Source organism: Aspergillus pseudodeflectus (genome assembly GCF_044049435.1).
Source record: "Aspergillus pseudodeflectus strain CBS 756.74 chromosome Unknown BJX68scaffold_28, whole genome shotgun sequence".
In the NCBI taxonomy this organism is placed as follows: Eukaryota; Fungi; Ascomycota; class Eurotiomycetes; order Eurotiales; family Aspergillaceae; genus Aspergillus; species Aspergillus pseudodeflectus.
The window spans coordinates 1-16,213 of NW_027263804.1; the positions used below are offsets into that span (position 1 = coordinate 1).

At 54.3% G+C, this 16,213-nt stretch overlaps 7 protein-coding genes across 7 annotated transcripts; 3 read left to right on the forward strand and 4 right to left on the reverse strand.

The window, feature by feature from the left end:
- Positions 1-797: 797 nt before the first annotated feature.
- On the forward strand, positions 798-1,826 carry BJX68DRAFT_267970 (aromatic alcohol reductase; the record flags this gene model as incomplete). Its single annotated transcript, XM_071045945.1, has 1 exon — positions 798-1,826. One exon carries the CDS (start codon positions 798-800, stop codon positions 1,824-1,826), a length of 1,029 nt encoding a protein of 342 aa, XP_070897747.1.
- Positions 1,827-1,917: 91 nt separating this feature from the next.
- xlnD (beta-xylosidase XylA) lies at positions 1,918-4,314 on the reverse strand (the record flags this gene model as incomplete). Its single annotated transcript, XM_071043130.1, has 1 exon — positions 1,918-4,314. The coding sequence occupies one exon, from the start codon at positions 4,312-4,314 to the stop codon at positions 1,918-1,920; it is 2,397 nt and encodes a 798-aa protein (XP_070897748.1).
- Positions 4,315-5,034: 720 nt separating this feature from the next.
- Positions 5,035-6,580, reverse strand: BJX68DRAFT_256009 (purple acid phosphatase family protein; the record flags this gene model as incomplete). The annotated part of the gene is made up of 2 exons (XM_071043131.1): positions 5,035-6,398; positions 6,448-6,580. 2 exons carry the CDS (start codon positions 6,578-6,580, stop codon positions 5,035-5,037), a joined length of 1,497 nt encoding a protein of 498 aa, XP_070897749.1.
- A 686-nt stretch (positions 6,581-7,266) lies between these two features.
- Positions 7,267-8,279, reverse strand: BJX68DRAFT_108293 (haloacid dehalogenase, type II). Its single transcript, XM_071035874.1, has 2 exons — positions 7,939-8,279; positions 7,267-7,881 (listed from the first exon to the last, which is right to left on the reverse strand). Exons 1-2 carry the CDS (start codon positions 8,099-8,101, stop codon positions 7,334-7,336), a joined length of 711 nt encoding a protein of 236 aa, XP_070897750.1. The 5' UTR covers positions 8,102-8,279; the 3' UTR covers positions 7,267-7,333.
- Positions 8,280-9,907: 1,628 nt separating this feature from the next.
- On the forward strand, positions 9,908-13,801 carry BJX68DRAFT_267974 (hybrid sensor histidine kinase/response regulator; the record flags this gene model as incomplete). Its single annotated transcript, XM_071045946.1, has 7 exons — positions 9,908-9,975; positions 10,046-11,221; positions 11,275-11,976; positions 12,023-13,060; positions 13,113-13,377; positions 13,426-13,540; positions 13,590-13,801. 7 exons carry the CDS (start codon positions 9,908-9,910, stop codon positions 13,799-13,801), a joined length of 3,576 nt encoding a protein of 1,191 aa, XP_070897751.1.
- A 556-nt stretch (positions 13,802-14,357) lies between these two features.
- Positions 14,358-15,212, forward strand: BJX68DRAFT_267975 (sulfotransferase family protein; the record flags this gene model as incomplete). The annotated part of the gene is made up of 1 exon (XM_071045947.1): positions 14,358-15,212. One exon carries the CDS (start codon positions 14,358-14,360, stop codon positions 15,210-15,212), a length of 855 nt encoding a protein of 284 aa, XP_070897752.1.
- A 92-nt stretch (positions 15,213-15,304) lies between these two features.
- BJX68DRAFT_267976 (uncharacterized protein) lies at positions 15,305-16,008 on the reverse strand (the record flags this gene model as incomplete). The annotated part of the gene is made up of 2 exons (XM_071045948.1): positions 15,305-15,430; positions 15,556-16,008. 2 exons carry the CDS (start codon positions 16,006-16,008, stop codon positions 15,305-15,307), a joined length of 579 nt encoding a protein of 192 aa, XP_070897753.1.
- Between the last annotated feature and the right edge of the window lie 205 nt (positions 16,009-16,213).

Here is a 16,213-nt window from a genome sequence, read left to right on the forward strand (position 1 = left end):
CACACGATACCGTCCAGTATCCGCGCCGGGACGTTGTTGGGATCCGCTGCGCCACGAATAGTCTGTCCGATGAAGCTCCAGGACCGGAATTATGCGGCTCTGGCGATATGCGAGAGGTACAGAGAGATCTGAACTGGGTTTTCAAAGGCAGTTTGTGCGTCGCTGTGAAGAGACCGCGGATGGCGCGCTCGTGGCCACGTGGAAGCGGGCGCGCATATGGTGATATGAGGTGATGTCGAGCCTAAAGGACTATCTGAGGGAGAGGTTGTAGACGTGGTAAATTTGTGCGGACAAAAAAGAGTCGAGGTTGTGGCGGAGACTCGAGCTGCGTCCCGATGCGGATTCGGAAGGTGTTCAGGAAGCGGGCATTTCTGGGCAGTGGAATCCGGGGAGAGTGGAGAACGCCCCAAGATGAGTGCAGCTCGAGATGGTGATTTGAGATGTCTGGCGGAGAGAGTTCTTCTGGTTCAGGTCAAGATCAAAGGGAATGGTAAGATCTGCGCAAGGGGAGCACTTGCAGTTGGCAGTCGGAGCCTGCTGCTGCCTGTCCTCTGCATCTGACGGCCCTCTTGGCCCCTCTCAAGCCTCCACTCAACTTCAATCGTTCAGACGTCTCACGTTCTCATATTCTTGCTGATCTTCCAATCGTGTTCCGTTTCCAGCCTCGAATACGAGCCTTGACGCAATGATTATCTAACCCTCGTACCGCGACAAACTATATCAACCCGCTGTCATCAGCACGAAAACGATCACTTATCGGTCTCTACACTCTTTGCCAAGACCTCAAAAAGGACAAAATGACCCCCAAACTCATCGCCATCGCCGGCGGAACCGGCACAATCGGCTCGTGGATCGTCCGCGCGCTACACAACAGTCCGCTATACAAACCCATCATCCTGTCGCGCGCGAAGGATACGAATAAACCAAGCACGTCGGCTACTACAGCCATACCAGCAGACACAAATCCTGCTACAAAAGAGACCTACGAGATCGAAACCCGCTACGTCGACTACACCTCCGTCCCCTCTCTCACAGCCTCGCTTTCAGGAATCCACACCGTAATATCCGCCCTCCTAATCCCCAGCGAGAAGATGGTCGACTACCAGCTGAACCTGTTGAACGCATCAATCGCCGCTGGTGTGAGGCGCTTCGCGCCGAGCGAGTTTGCGCTTTCGCAGGAGGTGCATAAGCAGGTTGACATTGATTATGCAAAGATTGTTGTTTGGGATGCGGTGCGGACTGCAGTGAAGAGGGGGGATATCGACGCCGCGGCGTTTCCGTGTGGGATGTTTATGAATTATCTTGCGGTTGGCACGTCGACGGACGTAGCTGGTGAGCGGAGGAGGAAGAGTGCGCTTGCGGGGTTTAGCGAGGGCGCGTTGATGTTCCATCCCCGTCCTGCTCCAGGAGAAGGGGGGACGCCGTGGGTTGAAGTCCCGCTTACACCGGACGGCGATTTTCCCGATATAACGATGACAGATATCCGCGACATCGGAAGATTCGTCGTCGCTGCACTCGGCCTTGAGGAGCCTTGGGGCGGGCGGGAACTTGGAATGGCCGGTGAGACGAGGAATCTGAGAGATATCATTGGGATTATGCAGGAGGTGCTTGGGGAGGAGGTTGAAGTTCGGACTGTCACGAGAGAGGAGTTGCAGAAGCGTTTGGATGGACTTGATCAAAGTGATATCCTCCCGAGGATTGACGTTCAGTATACCATGGCTTGTGGACATGGAGGATCGGTTATCAAGGGTGTTCTGAATGAACTGTGTCCGGAGGTCAAGCCGGTTAGCATTCGGGAGTTTATGGAGGAGGCGTGGGGGAGATAGCCTGCGACTGAGATTGACATTGACATTAAACACTCCCTATTCCAAGTACATATACCGTAACTAGCAACTACCTTGGAAAGCCTCTCTAAGCCTAACTCTGAACCTGCAAAATCTCCGGCTTAGGCTCAGTCTCCTCCGGCCAAGCAAGCAAAACGACCTCGTCCCCCTTCAGCTCAAACCCAACAACAACGGAGCGCTCATTGTTCAGCGCAAGCTCATACCTGCCCGGGTACAGAACCCGATTCCCCTTCTCGTCTGTCCTTGCCACACTATCAATCGTCACAGGCACATTGAAAACTTTCTCCTCACCAGCTTCAATCGCACCAAGCCGGTCAAATCCAACAACCCACTTCTTCGGCCGTGGCTCCGGGCCCGCGGTTGTATTTGCAAAGACAAGACCCGTGTAGTCCGATGTTGTCTCGCCGGTATTCCTGACTGCAACGGTGAAATTGAGCAGAGTCACCTGTTCAACGCGACCGTACCCATCATGCGAAGCCGTCACAAGCTCCTGGATATCGAAAACACCTCCGTCGGTGGCGTTGGCACTCTCCGCGAAAGTCGTATAAAACAGCCCATGCCCAAACTCATAAACAGCCTCGCCCGTATACCACATATATGTCTGCCCGGGATTGCCACTCGTCTCATTCGGTCGCAGACCCATATCCAGCGCCGAGAACGTCTCTGCATAGTTCGCGGGGTACTGCGTCGTAACGAGGCGGCCCGCCGGTGCGCGCTTTCCAGTAATGATATCGGCGATGGCGTGGCCGCCCGATTGGCCGGGGTATCCAGCCCAAAGGAGCGCGTGGACGTTGGGGTTCTCTTTGAGGGTGGAGGAGTCGATTTGGCCGCCGCCCAGGGTGGTCACGATGAGGGGTTTGTTCAGTTGCGAGAGGCGGTCGATGAGATCGAGCTGGTTCCCCGGCCAGGTGATGTTGTCGCGGTCCATGGCCTCTGCCTCGATGGTGTTGTCGATGCCGCCGAAGAAGAGGATTGCGTCTGCGTCTCGCGCGGCGGCCAGGGCAGCGTCGAAGCCGGAGTCCGAGGATGACGAGACGTTTGTTCCGAATGCGTAGTGCACTTCCAGATCCGAAGATTCAAACGCCGCCAGCGGGCTGATGAGGTACGGAGCTGGACCAAAGTAGTTGCCCTGGAGTTCGGTGGTGACATTCGCCCAAGGCCCGATGACCGCTACGCTCCGGATCTCAGGGGAGAGAGGCAGGGTACCCTCTGCATTCTTCAACAGGACAATCCCCTCCACCGCAGCCTCATACGCAATATCCCACCCATCCGTCTCCAGCACATCACTCCAGGAAATATCCCGATACGGCGCATCGGGACCATCAAAGTACCCCGCGCGAATGAGACTCGCATACAACCTCACAACCCCGCGCTCAATCTCCGCGCGCGAAAGCATCCCCTCCGACAGCGTATCCTCCAGATAAAACTGATAGCTCGTCCCACAGTCGATATCCGTCCCCGCGCGGATCGACGCAGCCGATGCAGCCGCCTCGTCGTCCGCGTACCCATGCGGGTTCCACACGTTGTACACGGCGCCGCAGTCTCCCGAGACGTATCCGTCTTCGACAAAGGAAAATGTCTCGCGGAGGAGGGTCTGGAGGAAGAATTTGTTGGCGCACGAGGGGCGCCCGTTTACGGCGTTGTAGGAGCACATGACGCTGCGGACGCGCGCGTCGCGGGCGGCGGTGATGAACGGCGGCATGTAGTACTCGGACAGATCTTGCTGCGTGATCTGGACGTCGTTGCCGAGCCGCGAGTGGTTGCGCCAGGACTCGATGTCGTAGCCCGCAAAGTGTTTTGCTGTCGCGATGATCTTCAGGTTCTCTTCTGAGTCGGGGCTGCTCCCCTGCAGAGCCGTGATGTACTCGTATCCAAACACGCTCGCAAGATACGGATCCTCGCCGGGCGTCTCCTGTCCCCGGCCCCAGACGGGGTGTCGGAAGGTGTTGATATTCGGCGAGTAGACGTCTATCCCTCCAAGCCCCGCATTGCTATACGCGCGCAACTGCGTCGAGACAATCTCCCCAATCTGCTTGATCAGTGTCTTGTTCAGCGCCGCCATCGTGCTAATCGGCATCGGGAACGAGGTCGCCCAACTGAAATCCCCTTGGTCGCGGAACGTCGCCCGCCCGACACCATGCAGCGCCTCGCCCCAGACCTGGTAGTTTGGGAGATTGAGTCTTGGGACGCCGAAGCCCGTGTTTCCCGTGTTGTTGACGAGTTCTTCAAAGGTGAAGAGGGAGACGAGGGCGCTGGCGCGCGCGTGCGGGGACGCGGAGCGGTCGCAGACGAGGTTCTGGGAGAGGGGGCCCGATGTACAGTCTGGGAAGGACATGTTGAGTTTTGCGAGGCATTGTGGGAAGAGGTCGGGGTTTGCTTCGACGGTGTAGTCGACGAAGGAGTGGTTGTTTTGGGCGGTGATTGTTGAAAAGAGGGCCGGGAGGGCCGCTAGGGATAGGAGGGGGCGCATCGCGAAGGAATTTCGGTTCGCACCTTGGTCAGGAGATGAAGTAGACGCTGGTAGAACGAAGCAGGTATTTATATTTTGTCCTGAATCGTTGGAGAGCCGGTGTATTGCCGATGGAAGAAGCTGGAGTCTCCGCATCTGACGGAATAAGCATCGTCGGCGTCGATCACCGATGAACGACGCGGGGGCGGGCGGCCATTTAGCCTGAATGGTCGTTGCACAGATACCCTGCCTATCCGGATATCGATCACGTCTACGAGGTATGAATTTGCGTTGCTGAGCTCTGTTATACTGTGCCTATGACCGTCTTTTCGTCGGTTTGATTTCATCAAACCCACATATGGTACGGTCCCAAGCCACAAACGATCCCGGTGGCTGACGGTTAGGCAGAGCTTGGTAATCAGGATCAAATGCCTTCAGGCTAAATGACCAAGGCGACGATCGCACCAAAGCTCCAGCTACGTTACATCACCGTGCGTATGCCAGGACAGGTTTACCCGGGTGGCTCCATGGGGGCGTCCGGGTATACTTCTGGGGGAACTCCGGCGGGATAAGCAGGTTTTCTGGGAGTGTCCCATAGTTTGAATGGATAATTTCCAGGTGTACTGCATTGTACATGTATATGTATAGCAAAGACGATAGCAGTGAGGGAGCACCATATATACCCGCGTAGTATATCCAATTAGATCCTCCGTATATCCAAAGCCATCCAATATGATCCAATCATTGCCTAACAAACCTCTCCCCATGCCCCTTGACCAACAAACTGCTATCGAGCACCTCCCCCGTGGCGGAACCCACAAACTCAATCCCCAAATTCCACTCATCCAACACACTAACCCTCGCAAACGCATACTCCTCATCATCCGCAAACACCAACCCCTCAACACTCTTCTTTCCAACCTTCACAAGCCCCTCGATGTTCCCCGCCGCCCCGGCAACAATATACACAGGTGCCTTCGGGTCTTGCATACCCCGTGGATCAAGGACCCCGTTGTAGATGGGAAGAAAGCGCTGCGAATTGTGCACGTGCCCGAAGATGGCGAGGTCGACGCCGTAGGCATACAGTATATCCTCGAAAGCTTCCTGGCACGGTCCGCAGGCGAGGCCGGCCGTGTACCACGGTCTATGGCCCGCAACGATGACCCAGGGTGTGACTTGTCGATCGACGCTGGCGAGATCAGCTTCCAGGAACTCGAGCTGCTGATTCTGCGTCCCAAAGGGACCGCCGTTTAATCCGGCCGATCCACCCTGTCCGCTCGGCGCGGCCTCAAAGTCCGTTTCCGTGTTTATCATGACGACGTGCGCCATGCCGTATTCGAACGAGTACCAAAAGGGCGGCTGTGCGAGGAGGCGCGCTTTATTCGCGAGGATTTTTGCGGTGGTGTTGGTTGAGAGGGAGGGGAATGCCGTTGGCATGGTGTTCCCGAAGCGGTGCATGAAGTCTGTAAAGTTCTTTTGCCCGTCGGGGCAGAGTCCCGTTGTATGTGGGATCTCCTGGCAGGCGGCCTCGTGGTTCCCCGGGGACGCCATGTATGGTTTCCGGCCCGCAATCGGCGCGAGCTGTTCATAGAAATTCTCGAGGATGGCCTGGTAGGCATTTTCGCCGTCGAAGAGATTATCCAGCGAGAGGAACCAGTCGTCCGCGTACGCAAAGTCGCCCGGGTGAATGATAAACTCGTAGTCATCGACTGTGTTCGCTAGTCGCCCGATGGTCGTATGGTTCAGCGCGGGGTTTATCCGCGGAATCGTATCTTTCTTCGTCTTGTCGCCTTGTATCGTGAACCCGTCTTCGCCGTAGACGCCGAGGTCGATGACGGCGTTGAAGCTGAAGGGGGTCCTGTCGCCCGGTGTGCGTGGGCTGAGGAAGTGGTCCACTGTTGAGTTTGTGGAGACGATCTTGTAGTAGTATGTTGTTCCTGGTATCAGGTCTTGAAGGATTACCCTGTTCTCGTAGGTCCGCGAGGACGGGTATGTAGTTGACATTCCAACCGTGCAGACCTGGTGGTCGAGGCTATCCCTCTCGGTCCCGAATCGGACGCACGACTCGTCCAGCTGGGTATACGTGTTCCAACCAATCGAGACAGCTGCAAGCATTAATTAAAAAATCATAACAAAGACGGTGGTTCCTCTTACAATTCAACCCATAAACCGCCAACCTCTGCTGCACCGGTGTCGTTAGATCCTCGGGCAGGGCAGGATAATGCGCTTTGGCGATGATAACCGCCGCCATCAGGGGAGCCGTCTTAAACGGTGCAAGGAACTTCATCGTCGCCGACTGCCAAAGACTCAGAAAGAGCGCGGTCACCGCCTGCCAACGAGCGGTCAGCGCCGACCACAGGGTCGACGCGAGGATATATAGCCCCGTAATCGTGTCAGACATATTGATAAGCGTGGTAAGAATAGATTAAATGGCCTCAACAGCCCATTAAGAGCGCGCTGTTTGGGCACGCTGGCTGTCGTCCCGTGCGATCTGCATCTAAAGTGCGTCTGGACGTCGGCGAAGCTCGTCGGCGGCCAGCCTCGGCAAGGGTGAACCGTGAGGGGGCGCGATGGGCTGGGCTAGCGCGTCTTAGCGTGCGCATGCTTGGCTTGTTGGCTTTGACTGGCCAGTCAGGATTGCGGTGTAGTAATGGAATGCATAAATGGCCCACCGAGTTGTGCATCGCTTATCGATACGAGGTGAGTCCAAAGGGAAGCAGGCGGACAGACTGCAGTCGCAACGCTGTCAGAAGCCATCCCATCGTTTTGGTAGAGGACGACAAAATCAGCAAGAGTATCTTTTCTCTTGTATTCTCGTTGATTGAAGATCAACCCTCATCTGCTGGATCTTGTTGCAAAGCTTTCCTTGCTTGTCGCGTTGTATTGTCTTGTCAGATATATATCTAGCCGCGATACCCACTCATTGTAGGGCACATCTAAACCTCTCGCACGGGGCACAAATTGTACGGTGCGACAAAGCAAACCAACCAACTAGATCACGTTTTGATCTTCCAGGTATTAAAATCGCGAATCACAAAGGCTAAGGCTGGTGCTCGACCACATCCGAAACCTCTTCCAAGCTTCTGACAACCGCGGTGGGACGCAACCTCGGAACCGCAGCATCCATCCACCCCTTCCCAGCACGATCAACCCAAACCGCATTCAACCCGACGCTCCGCGCACCCACAATATCAAACGGATTCCCGCTGACGAGCCAGATATCCTCCAGCCGCGACGCCTTGCCGACTTTCTCGGCGAGATGGAAATACGTCGCGGGCGCGGGCTTGAATTGTCGGACACTCTGGATGGAGATTATGTCGGAGAATACCGAGGCGTGTGGGGAGAGGTCGGGGGAAGAGTGTACAGAGTTTGAGACCATGTTTTGCGTGCCATTGGAGAAGACGACGGGGGTTATGCGCGGATTCGAGGCGAGCTTTGTTAGCGTGGGTTTGACGTCGGGGAATGTAGAGAGGTTGTCATAGGCTTCCATCAGCGCGGATATCGCATCGTCATCCAGAGTTTCGCCATGTTCGGCAAGAGCGTGACGGAGGGCGTTGCGCGTGATCGTGGAGAAGGATTCGTAGACGCCTGCAGAATTTCAATGTCACTTTTTGCTGACAATAGTGAAGACAGGGCGTCGCATACCCATGCTCGTCAGCCTCCACGTGTATTCCAGCTGATAGCGCCGCCATAAGCTCGAGATGGAATGGGCCTTTTCGGGGAAATGCGACGCCAGCTGCTGAGCGATCGACTCGGTGGAAAGCAGAGTTCCGTACAGATCAAACGCGAGGACGATATCTCCAACCATTTTGATTTGCTTATAGTCAATTCAATCGATTGTTAAATCGCAGCGCAGAGTTGATGATGGAAGTGCGGGGGCTCGGTCCGAAACCTGTGTTGTCATGCTGACTTACTCCGCATCGCCAACCATCTCAGTCTCGTGATCTGCCAGACATCCGAGCCCTGCTGACATCCCCGGATAAGAACGCCGTTGCAATTTAAGGTTAAGCTTTTTGCAATCGGAGGTTTTGTAGGCGTGGATCAGGCACCGCAACTTCGTAGCCACGGCGTCTCAGTACGAACAGAGGCGCGGCAATATGCCTATCATGTACCGAAGAGATATTGTTAGCACCGACTTTATCGGCAATTGTTCGCTGGAGTCGCATGACCCGGCGGAGAGCCTACTCCGGAGTACTCCGTAGTAGCATTACGGAGTATTGCATGGAGCCTCCACTCGGCCGAGCAAAATGTACATTTCGAGCCTCACCGAGGTTAGGAGGAGTTGCAGTATTCAGGACAACCACGACAAGCGTTGAGACCAGAGATTCGCGAATGAGATTAGAAAATCGTGGGCATCAATCATACGACATCTGAAAGACGTTATGCTGAGCACATGGTGTCGATCATCACTGAATTCGCCACGAGTGAGAGCTCACTGCTGCGACACATCGGGATCGACACCGGGTAGCCAGATGTCCACTACAATTGTCAAATGATCGAGATAGCAAAGGGCGAGGAGGATATCGCACGATCGAAGAATAATGCACTCTTGTAAAGGCGATCCCGAAGATCATCCGGAGGACCCCGTCCGCAGGGCTCCTGCCTCGTGGACTTTATGAAGATGAACCACGGTTTCACACAAGCCACCACGAAACTTTTTGTCGAATTCATTTCCGCTGCCTCCGTGCGGGGACGCTTTATGAGGACTGCCGACTATCCACCCAGCCGGCAAAGGGTATTTCAGGATGGTATATCTGCAGAACAGATGGAGCGGATGGGACAGGTCGATGGATGCCGCGCGGCAGAACTCCGGAGTCGTGCCATTCTCAGTAATAGACCCCGAATCATTGATCACATAAGGTGGCAATACTTTGCCAGTACAAGGACGGCTTCATCAGACTTGACCCACTGTCAAAACACAGACGGAGATGCCGGTGCCAAGCGAAAAGGGTAGTTGGAGCTTGTAAAGCATTATGCACATGTCTCGAAGTTGTATATAACATTGTAGCGCATGGCTGTGCAGTGCTGTACTCCAGAAACGCAATATGCATCGGGGATTGGTGGATCGCCACCTGCAGATCCAAGGCCAACCGGGGCTGATGCGGCAGAATTTTACCCTCTTCTAGCGGAGACCAATGCGCTCGGCCAGGTTACAGGAGAAAATATCATTGGATTATCTTCGTGGCGAAGAGGTTGATAAACAGTGGACCTGAAGGAAATGTGTGCGCAGTCGGCGAATGGAGGGATGCTCTGAGCCCAGTAAAGTCTCCAGGGATGGCAGGCTTGGTCAATTTGACAGCATTCGGGTCGGCTTGTTCAGAATCCATAAAACATTTCGTTTTCAACGGTCCGGCACTGTTACCCTGAAGGCGTGATTCGCGGAGAGGGTTGTTGACAGGAGAGAAGAGGGAGAGTGTGGGGCGTGCAGAGGCGAGAGAAGCGTCGGGTCCATGTGTTGACAGCCAGCGAGTCTAGACTAGTGTCCAGCCCGCTTGCCGCCCGCCTCCAAACGCATCGGCCAAAATCAAGAAAAGAACGGTCGCTTCCCCCCTTCCTTGATTTCCTCCTTTCCTCCGCACTCCACGTCCGAAAATGCATCCAGCATCCTGACGGGATGTCCACGGATTGTTCCCATCTGTCTCCCTGCGATGCAGAGCGAGAGAGACTGAGAGAAGTTGCAAAGTGGGTATCCATCCGATCGATCTCCTTCCCGGAACTTAACGCTCGGATCGTGCTGATCGCGCGTCTGCAGGTATTATTGCATCGTCGATCGTCGCTCAACCGCCGGCGACAATGACATTCAACCTCTCCAGGGCGACCAACAGCCGGACAACGACAACAAACGACTCTCGCCGGATACCGCCCTGACGGCGCTTGCCCGCCTCGGAGTTTTGCAACTCGGCTGCAACCGTGCGTTTGTCTCGATCATCGACGAGGCCCATCACCATGTCATCGCCGAAGCCACCGCATCCGTTTCGCTTGGAAATGCCCACAAACATCAGAATAACGATGGATTATACTTGGGGACGCGGTCGCTACACATGGGATGGGGAGTGGTGCCGCAGACGATCAAATTCTTTACCAACCGGAATCCCTCCACGCCGATCGAGACGGACAATTTGATCGCCAACAGCACGCGATATGTCGTTCGCGATTTCACAAAAGAGGAAGCGTACAAGGACCGACCATTCGTTGTCGGCTGGCCGCATATGCGATTTTATGCCGCAGTTCCCGTTAGAAGCCCCGGTGGCTACGTATTGGGATCGTACTGCATTATCGACGACAAGCCGCGGTCGGACTTTGGCGATACCGAGGTAGAAGCTTTGCAAGAGATCGCAGATGCGATTGCGCAGCATCTGGAGACTGTCCGATTGTCGCACTGCCATTGGAGAACCGAAGCGCTGGTCAAAAGCCTGACGACGTTTGTCAAAGACCACGCCGAGTTTGATCCCACCGAGCCATACAAACCTGCAGCTTCTCAGTCGCTAAATGTTTTTGGCACGCACGCAGGGGATAGAATGTCAAAAGCTTCGGATGATAGCCATCTCAATTTGTCGAGTGCCGCTTTCGACGGCGAGGGATCAGAAGCCAACCTGGGCCCGCTTTCTCCCTCCGAGGGAACGGCGGAGCTTGCATCGCTCTTTTCAAAAGTAACTTGCTCCGAACAGACCGAATTATCCGCCCCTCCCAGATTTGAACGATCGACTTCCGCTCTGTCCTGGAACGGGGACGAACCAAGAGACCCCATGAGCCTGCCGCGAAACGCCCCGGCTGTTACCGACAGGCCCACGAATGACGCCCAGGCGTCGGCCACGGACATTGCAAACCGGATTTCGAAAATATTCTCTCGAGCAAGTGTCCTCCTTCGCGACTCGATGGATTTAGATGGTGTCCTATTCGTCGATGCGTCCCGGTGCAATGGGGGAGTGTAAGCTATCTTCTTTCCATCCACACCTCACATTGCCTTGCTGATAAATGTAGTGTCCTTGCGAATGATACTGGAACATGGGAACCATTGCCATCAACGCTAAATCCAGGTTTTTTGGCCGATCCCTATCCGAGCCCGGTCGATATTCCAGGAGTCGGCTCGCTCTCCAAAGCAGCCGAGGATCCATGCGTGTTGTTAGGTCGTGCGCTGCGCGACACCACCAGATCGGCTTATCCGCAATGCGATTTCAACATCACTGACAAAATACTGGACGACCTGATGGCAAATTTCCCGCAAGGCCAGATTTTCGACTTGAGCGAGTCGAAAAATGAGGAATGGTCTCTTCAGGCCCCTGACCCGGTGAGGGATCTCTGCCGACAGCTCGCATGCCACTTTCCAGACGCTAGCTCTGTCCTGTTCTCTCCAATCTGGGATTGGAACAAGTCTCGGTGGCTTGCGGGAACCCTGGTATGGACGAGCAATACCTTTCGTGCCTTGGGAGCGGACGAGTTGCATTACTTCAAAGTTTTTGGCGACTCGATTATCTCAGAAGTGGCTCGTGTCGACTGGGCAACGACTCAGAAGTCCAAGTCCGCTTTTATGTCATCGGTCAGCCATGAGTTGCGATCACCGCTGCACGGCATTCTCGCCAGCGCAGAACTCCTGGGAGCCACCTCGCTGCCGCCGCAGGAACAGCACCTGGTGAACATGGTAGAGGCATGCGGCATGACTCTGCTCGACACTCTCAACCATTTGTAAGTTCACTTCTTCGAATACTAGACTATCGCTGACTTGATTCAGACTGGACTTTTCTGGAATCAACAACCTTACGTCGTTGGAAGATTCTCCTCCAGGTGCTCCCGATGTCGGATTGACCAGTCTGGAGACTACATTCGACCTCGGAGATTTAGTAGAAGAGGTTGTGGAAGTTCAATACACTGGCCAGACGTTGCCAAAAACTGCTGCGCATCTCGACCAGAGCCCAGTCTCGCCTTCGCCAGACGACTTTGACACTTGCAAAGATGAGGTGTCGGTTATTGTTCGCGTCGAGGATGCACCGACCTGGAAAATCCAGTCGGTTCCCGGTGCCTGGAAACGGATTGTGATGAATGTGCTTGGCAACTCCTTGAAATGGACAAAGGCCGGTTTTGTCGAGGTATCTCTCTCAAAGGTGAGGCGAAAGAGGGATCCGTTGCATGTTTTCGCTCTTCTTTCAATCACCGATACTGGGTCTGGAATTGCTGCGGATTTTCTCCGACACAAGCTATTCTCCCCTTTTGCGCAAGAGAATTCCTTATCCGAAGGACTAGGTCTTGGGTTGAGTATTGTGCGGCAGCTCGTGGCTTCCCTTGATGGTCACGTCAACGTCAGGAGTGAAGTCGGTGTTGGCACGCAAGTGGATATATTCGTACCAGTTGAAATGCTTCGGGAACCGCCGTCAATTCCTCCGTCCCTTCCGATGATTGACGAAAACGTTCAATCAGGCCCCCCGATCCGCGCCTGTCTTATTGGATTCAACGACTATCCCGGTCTTGGGGAAACGCCAACCGGTATCTTACCTCCGGAGTCGAAACGGAAGCTCGCCATCAGGAGCTGCCTCACTGCTATCCTTGCAAAGCAGCCGGGCTGGAGTGTATCGTCGTCGGAATCCTTCACCAACTCAGAAGGTGATGTTGCGATCATTGAAGAGGCAAAGTTCATGGATATCATCAAGAATGGACCGTCATCCCTCGAAAATGCACGAAATATGGGTTTCAAGAAGATATTCATCATGCTCAACAGCAAGACGCCCGATCCGCTGCCCATACAGTATTCGAACGTCATTCGCGTATCTCAGCCGTAAGTGTTAACCTGAACTTGAGAAGCTTTTATCTTTGCTGATGATTTGCAGTTTCGGTTGCCGCAAGTTCCGACACGCAGTAGTCAAAGTCCACGAACTTCTGCAGAACCCGCCACTTGAATCGCCCTGCATAGTATCGGAAACCCTTCCTTCCCCCGACGCCGTCAGATCAGAGCTTGTGCCAACTCTTCTTGCGGACGTTACGCTCACTCAACCCCCACCGGTATCACAACCCAAAGAACCTATCCCTTCGATATTGCAAGTCCCAACGCCCTTGCATCTCCTCATCGTGGACGACAACGAAATAAACCTCAAGGTATGCCGATCCTTCAATCTCTACTTGATGTGGTACTGATATGCTCAGATCCTGGCAACATTTGCTGGCAAAATCGGTTGCACCTACGAGACAGCGACGGATGGCTTGATTGCACTCAACAAGTATAAAGAGTCCCGGCGACGATACGATCTCATTCTTATGGGTAAGCTCGATCCCTACTGATCTTGACGCTCGCTAACAGCTCTTATTAGATATCTCCATGCCAGTCATGGACGGTATAGTGTCGACAAACGAGATTCGCTTGTTCGAGGAAGAAAGGAACCTCCCGAGGTCGCGCATCATGGCTGTGACAGGGGTGGCCTCGACGGACATGCAGCAAAGAGCCAAAGCTGTGGGGATTGATGACTACCTCGTCAAGCCAGTTTCTCTCGTTGCCTTGAAGAAGGTCATTGCAGCGTTATGAACTGTTATTCGGTATTGCGGTTGGACAAGTGTGATCATCGGCATTGCCGATGAGGAGTTGACGTGTATCTGGAGTCCGGCAATATACGCGCCGCGACGTCCTTGAGATTTTAGCGAGGTTGCCACGAACATGATGGCAGCTTGGCGCTTGCATTTAGCATCACATCTTGGGGCGGAGTTCCGCCCGCCCGATGATTTGTTTGAGCATTGTAGATATCCACCAATCAGCGATATATTCAGATTTTTAGCTATCTTTTCCTGATACCTGAGTGATCTTCATTGCGTCACGCAGCTGGGACGTGCGTCTGACAGCGCCCAGTGGGGAATAAGATGCAGATGCAACGACACTGTGGCGTAGCTCGATCCTTACCCCAACTGGGCATATACAGCGCGACTTGAGCGTTGGTCCCAACAACCCTTGCAGCCAATTCAGCGTCATCTCGCGCCGTCAGTAGACGTTTTATCTTATTTAAATAAAAGCCATTTCCTCGATTCTTTCTCTGATCTTTCTCTCCCCAACTTGACTTGGCAGCATTTACTATCAACTATCACCCAAAATGAGCTGGATCCCCGACCCCATCCTCCACACCCTCTACGGCGTCCGCATACCCGCACCACGCCCCCAACGCACAAAACCAATGCAGATCCTCGCCGTCGGCATCTCCCGCTCAGGAACCGAATCCCTCCGCGAAGCACTGCACATCCTCGGATTCGAACACACACACCACGGCTTCGACACGATCCTCCCCCCGTATGACCTCGAGAAGATATACCTGCTCCTGAAGCGGAAATACACACCGTGGAGTCCGGAACTCACATCGGCGGACTTTGACACATTCCTCAGCGGGTGTGTCGGGGTAAGCGACCTGCACGCCGCGGAATTCGCACCCGAATTGATATCCGCGTACCCGGATGCAAAAGTCATTTTGAATACGCGGAGGGACCTCGATGCGTGGTATACGTCCATGGAAGCGACGATGGGATACTTCGATGCGAACCAGGTGGACTGCGATTGGGTCACGTCGTGGTTCTGTGCGGAGTTGTTTTGGGTGAGGCAGTGTATGTGTCGGACGCTTATGCCGCGTTTCTTCAGGGGAAGCTTTGCCGAGAATGGGAGGGAGGTATACAAGGAACATGTTGAGATGGTTAGAGCCCTGATGAAGGTACGAGGCGAGGAAGGGAGGTTGCTCGAGTGGAGCGTTGAAGATGGATGGGGTCCGCTATGTGAGTTTCTGGGGAAGAGTGTCCCGGAGGGTATCGAGTTTCCGAGTGGGAATCCGCCGCAGGCGTGGGCGGAGAGGATTGCGCGCACGACAGAGGCGTATCATCGACGGGCAGTCAGGAACATGGCGCTCTTTGGGGCGGTTGTTGTGGGTGTTTTTGGGGTGGGTGTTGCAAGATGGGGTGGATAACTTTGCCTACGCTAAAACTGAATCATCTCCTATCTGCCCGACCACTGTCTGTTTAGTTACAGGACTCTTTCGCACCCTCAGGATTTGTGCATCTAGATCCCCGCCACAAAAACAGCCGCTGCCCCTGCAGCCAACAACCTCGAATCCCCCACTCCCGTAGCCCTCGTTGCCGTCACGTTGGGGGCACAGGTCATGTTGTATGTTGTTGCTGTTGCATCCTGGATACTCCAAGTCAGCTTTTGCCCGAGCTTCATACATTGCTCTTCTTCTTTTATCCTCTCGTTTTTCTAATCCGTTTCTTTGCAAAGATCAAGACCAAAAAGGCCATGGACGGTGCACGTACATCCCCCATGATAGACGCGACAACAGCCTGCGAGGTCCAAAGACCGCCGAAGAGTAGCCACATATCGGTTGTTGAGTATGCGGCTGTCTCTCCGGTTGGGGTAGATGTGTTTTGCGACAGCGAGAGGCTAGCGAGAGCCAAGGTCAAAATGAGTGCCCGTCTTCGAAACATTGCTGTAGGGGTTGCCTGGGACGAGAGTGGTTTCGTGGGAGATTGAGATCCAGCGGTTTGTAGGTGGACCAAGGTAGAACTTTCAAGTAGGAGCAGGAAGAAAGACACGGAAACCAGAGCCAAAACAAAATTTCCAAGAGCTGTCGCGGAGACCGAGGGAATCTTCGATTCAAATGCACTCACAGGAACTGGACCCTGGTAGCCGCGCACGCAGTCCATCACTGTCCGTGCGAGGGTAATTGTCCTCCTTCCTGACTCGAGGATGTGGGGTTTTGTCCCCATTGCAATTGCTTTACAGAGTGCTTGGAGTCGTGGTTCACTACAAAGGAGCAGCGGAGGCTCTGGGCGAGCAAACTAGGCTCAGACGTGTATATGCTCGCGCCAATCGGTGTAGTCCTAGATTCCCGGTTAAGAGTGCCGAGGCAAAGAAGTAAACATGAGTTTGGATCGCACATCTAACTGCAAGAGCATCAATCTTATTGTTGCA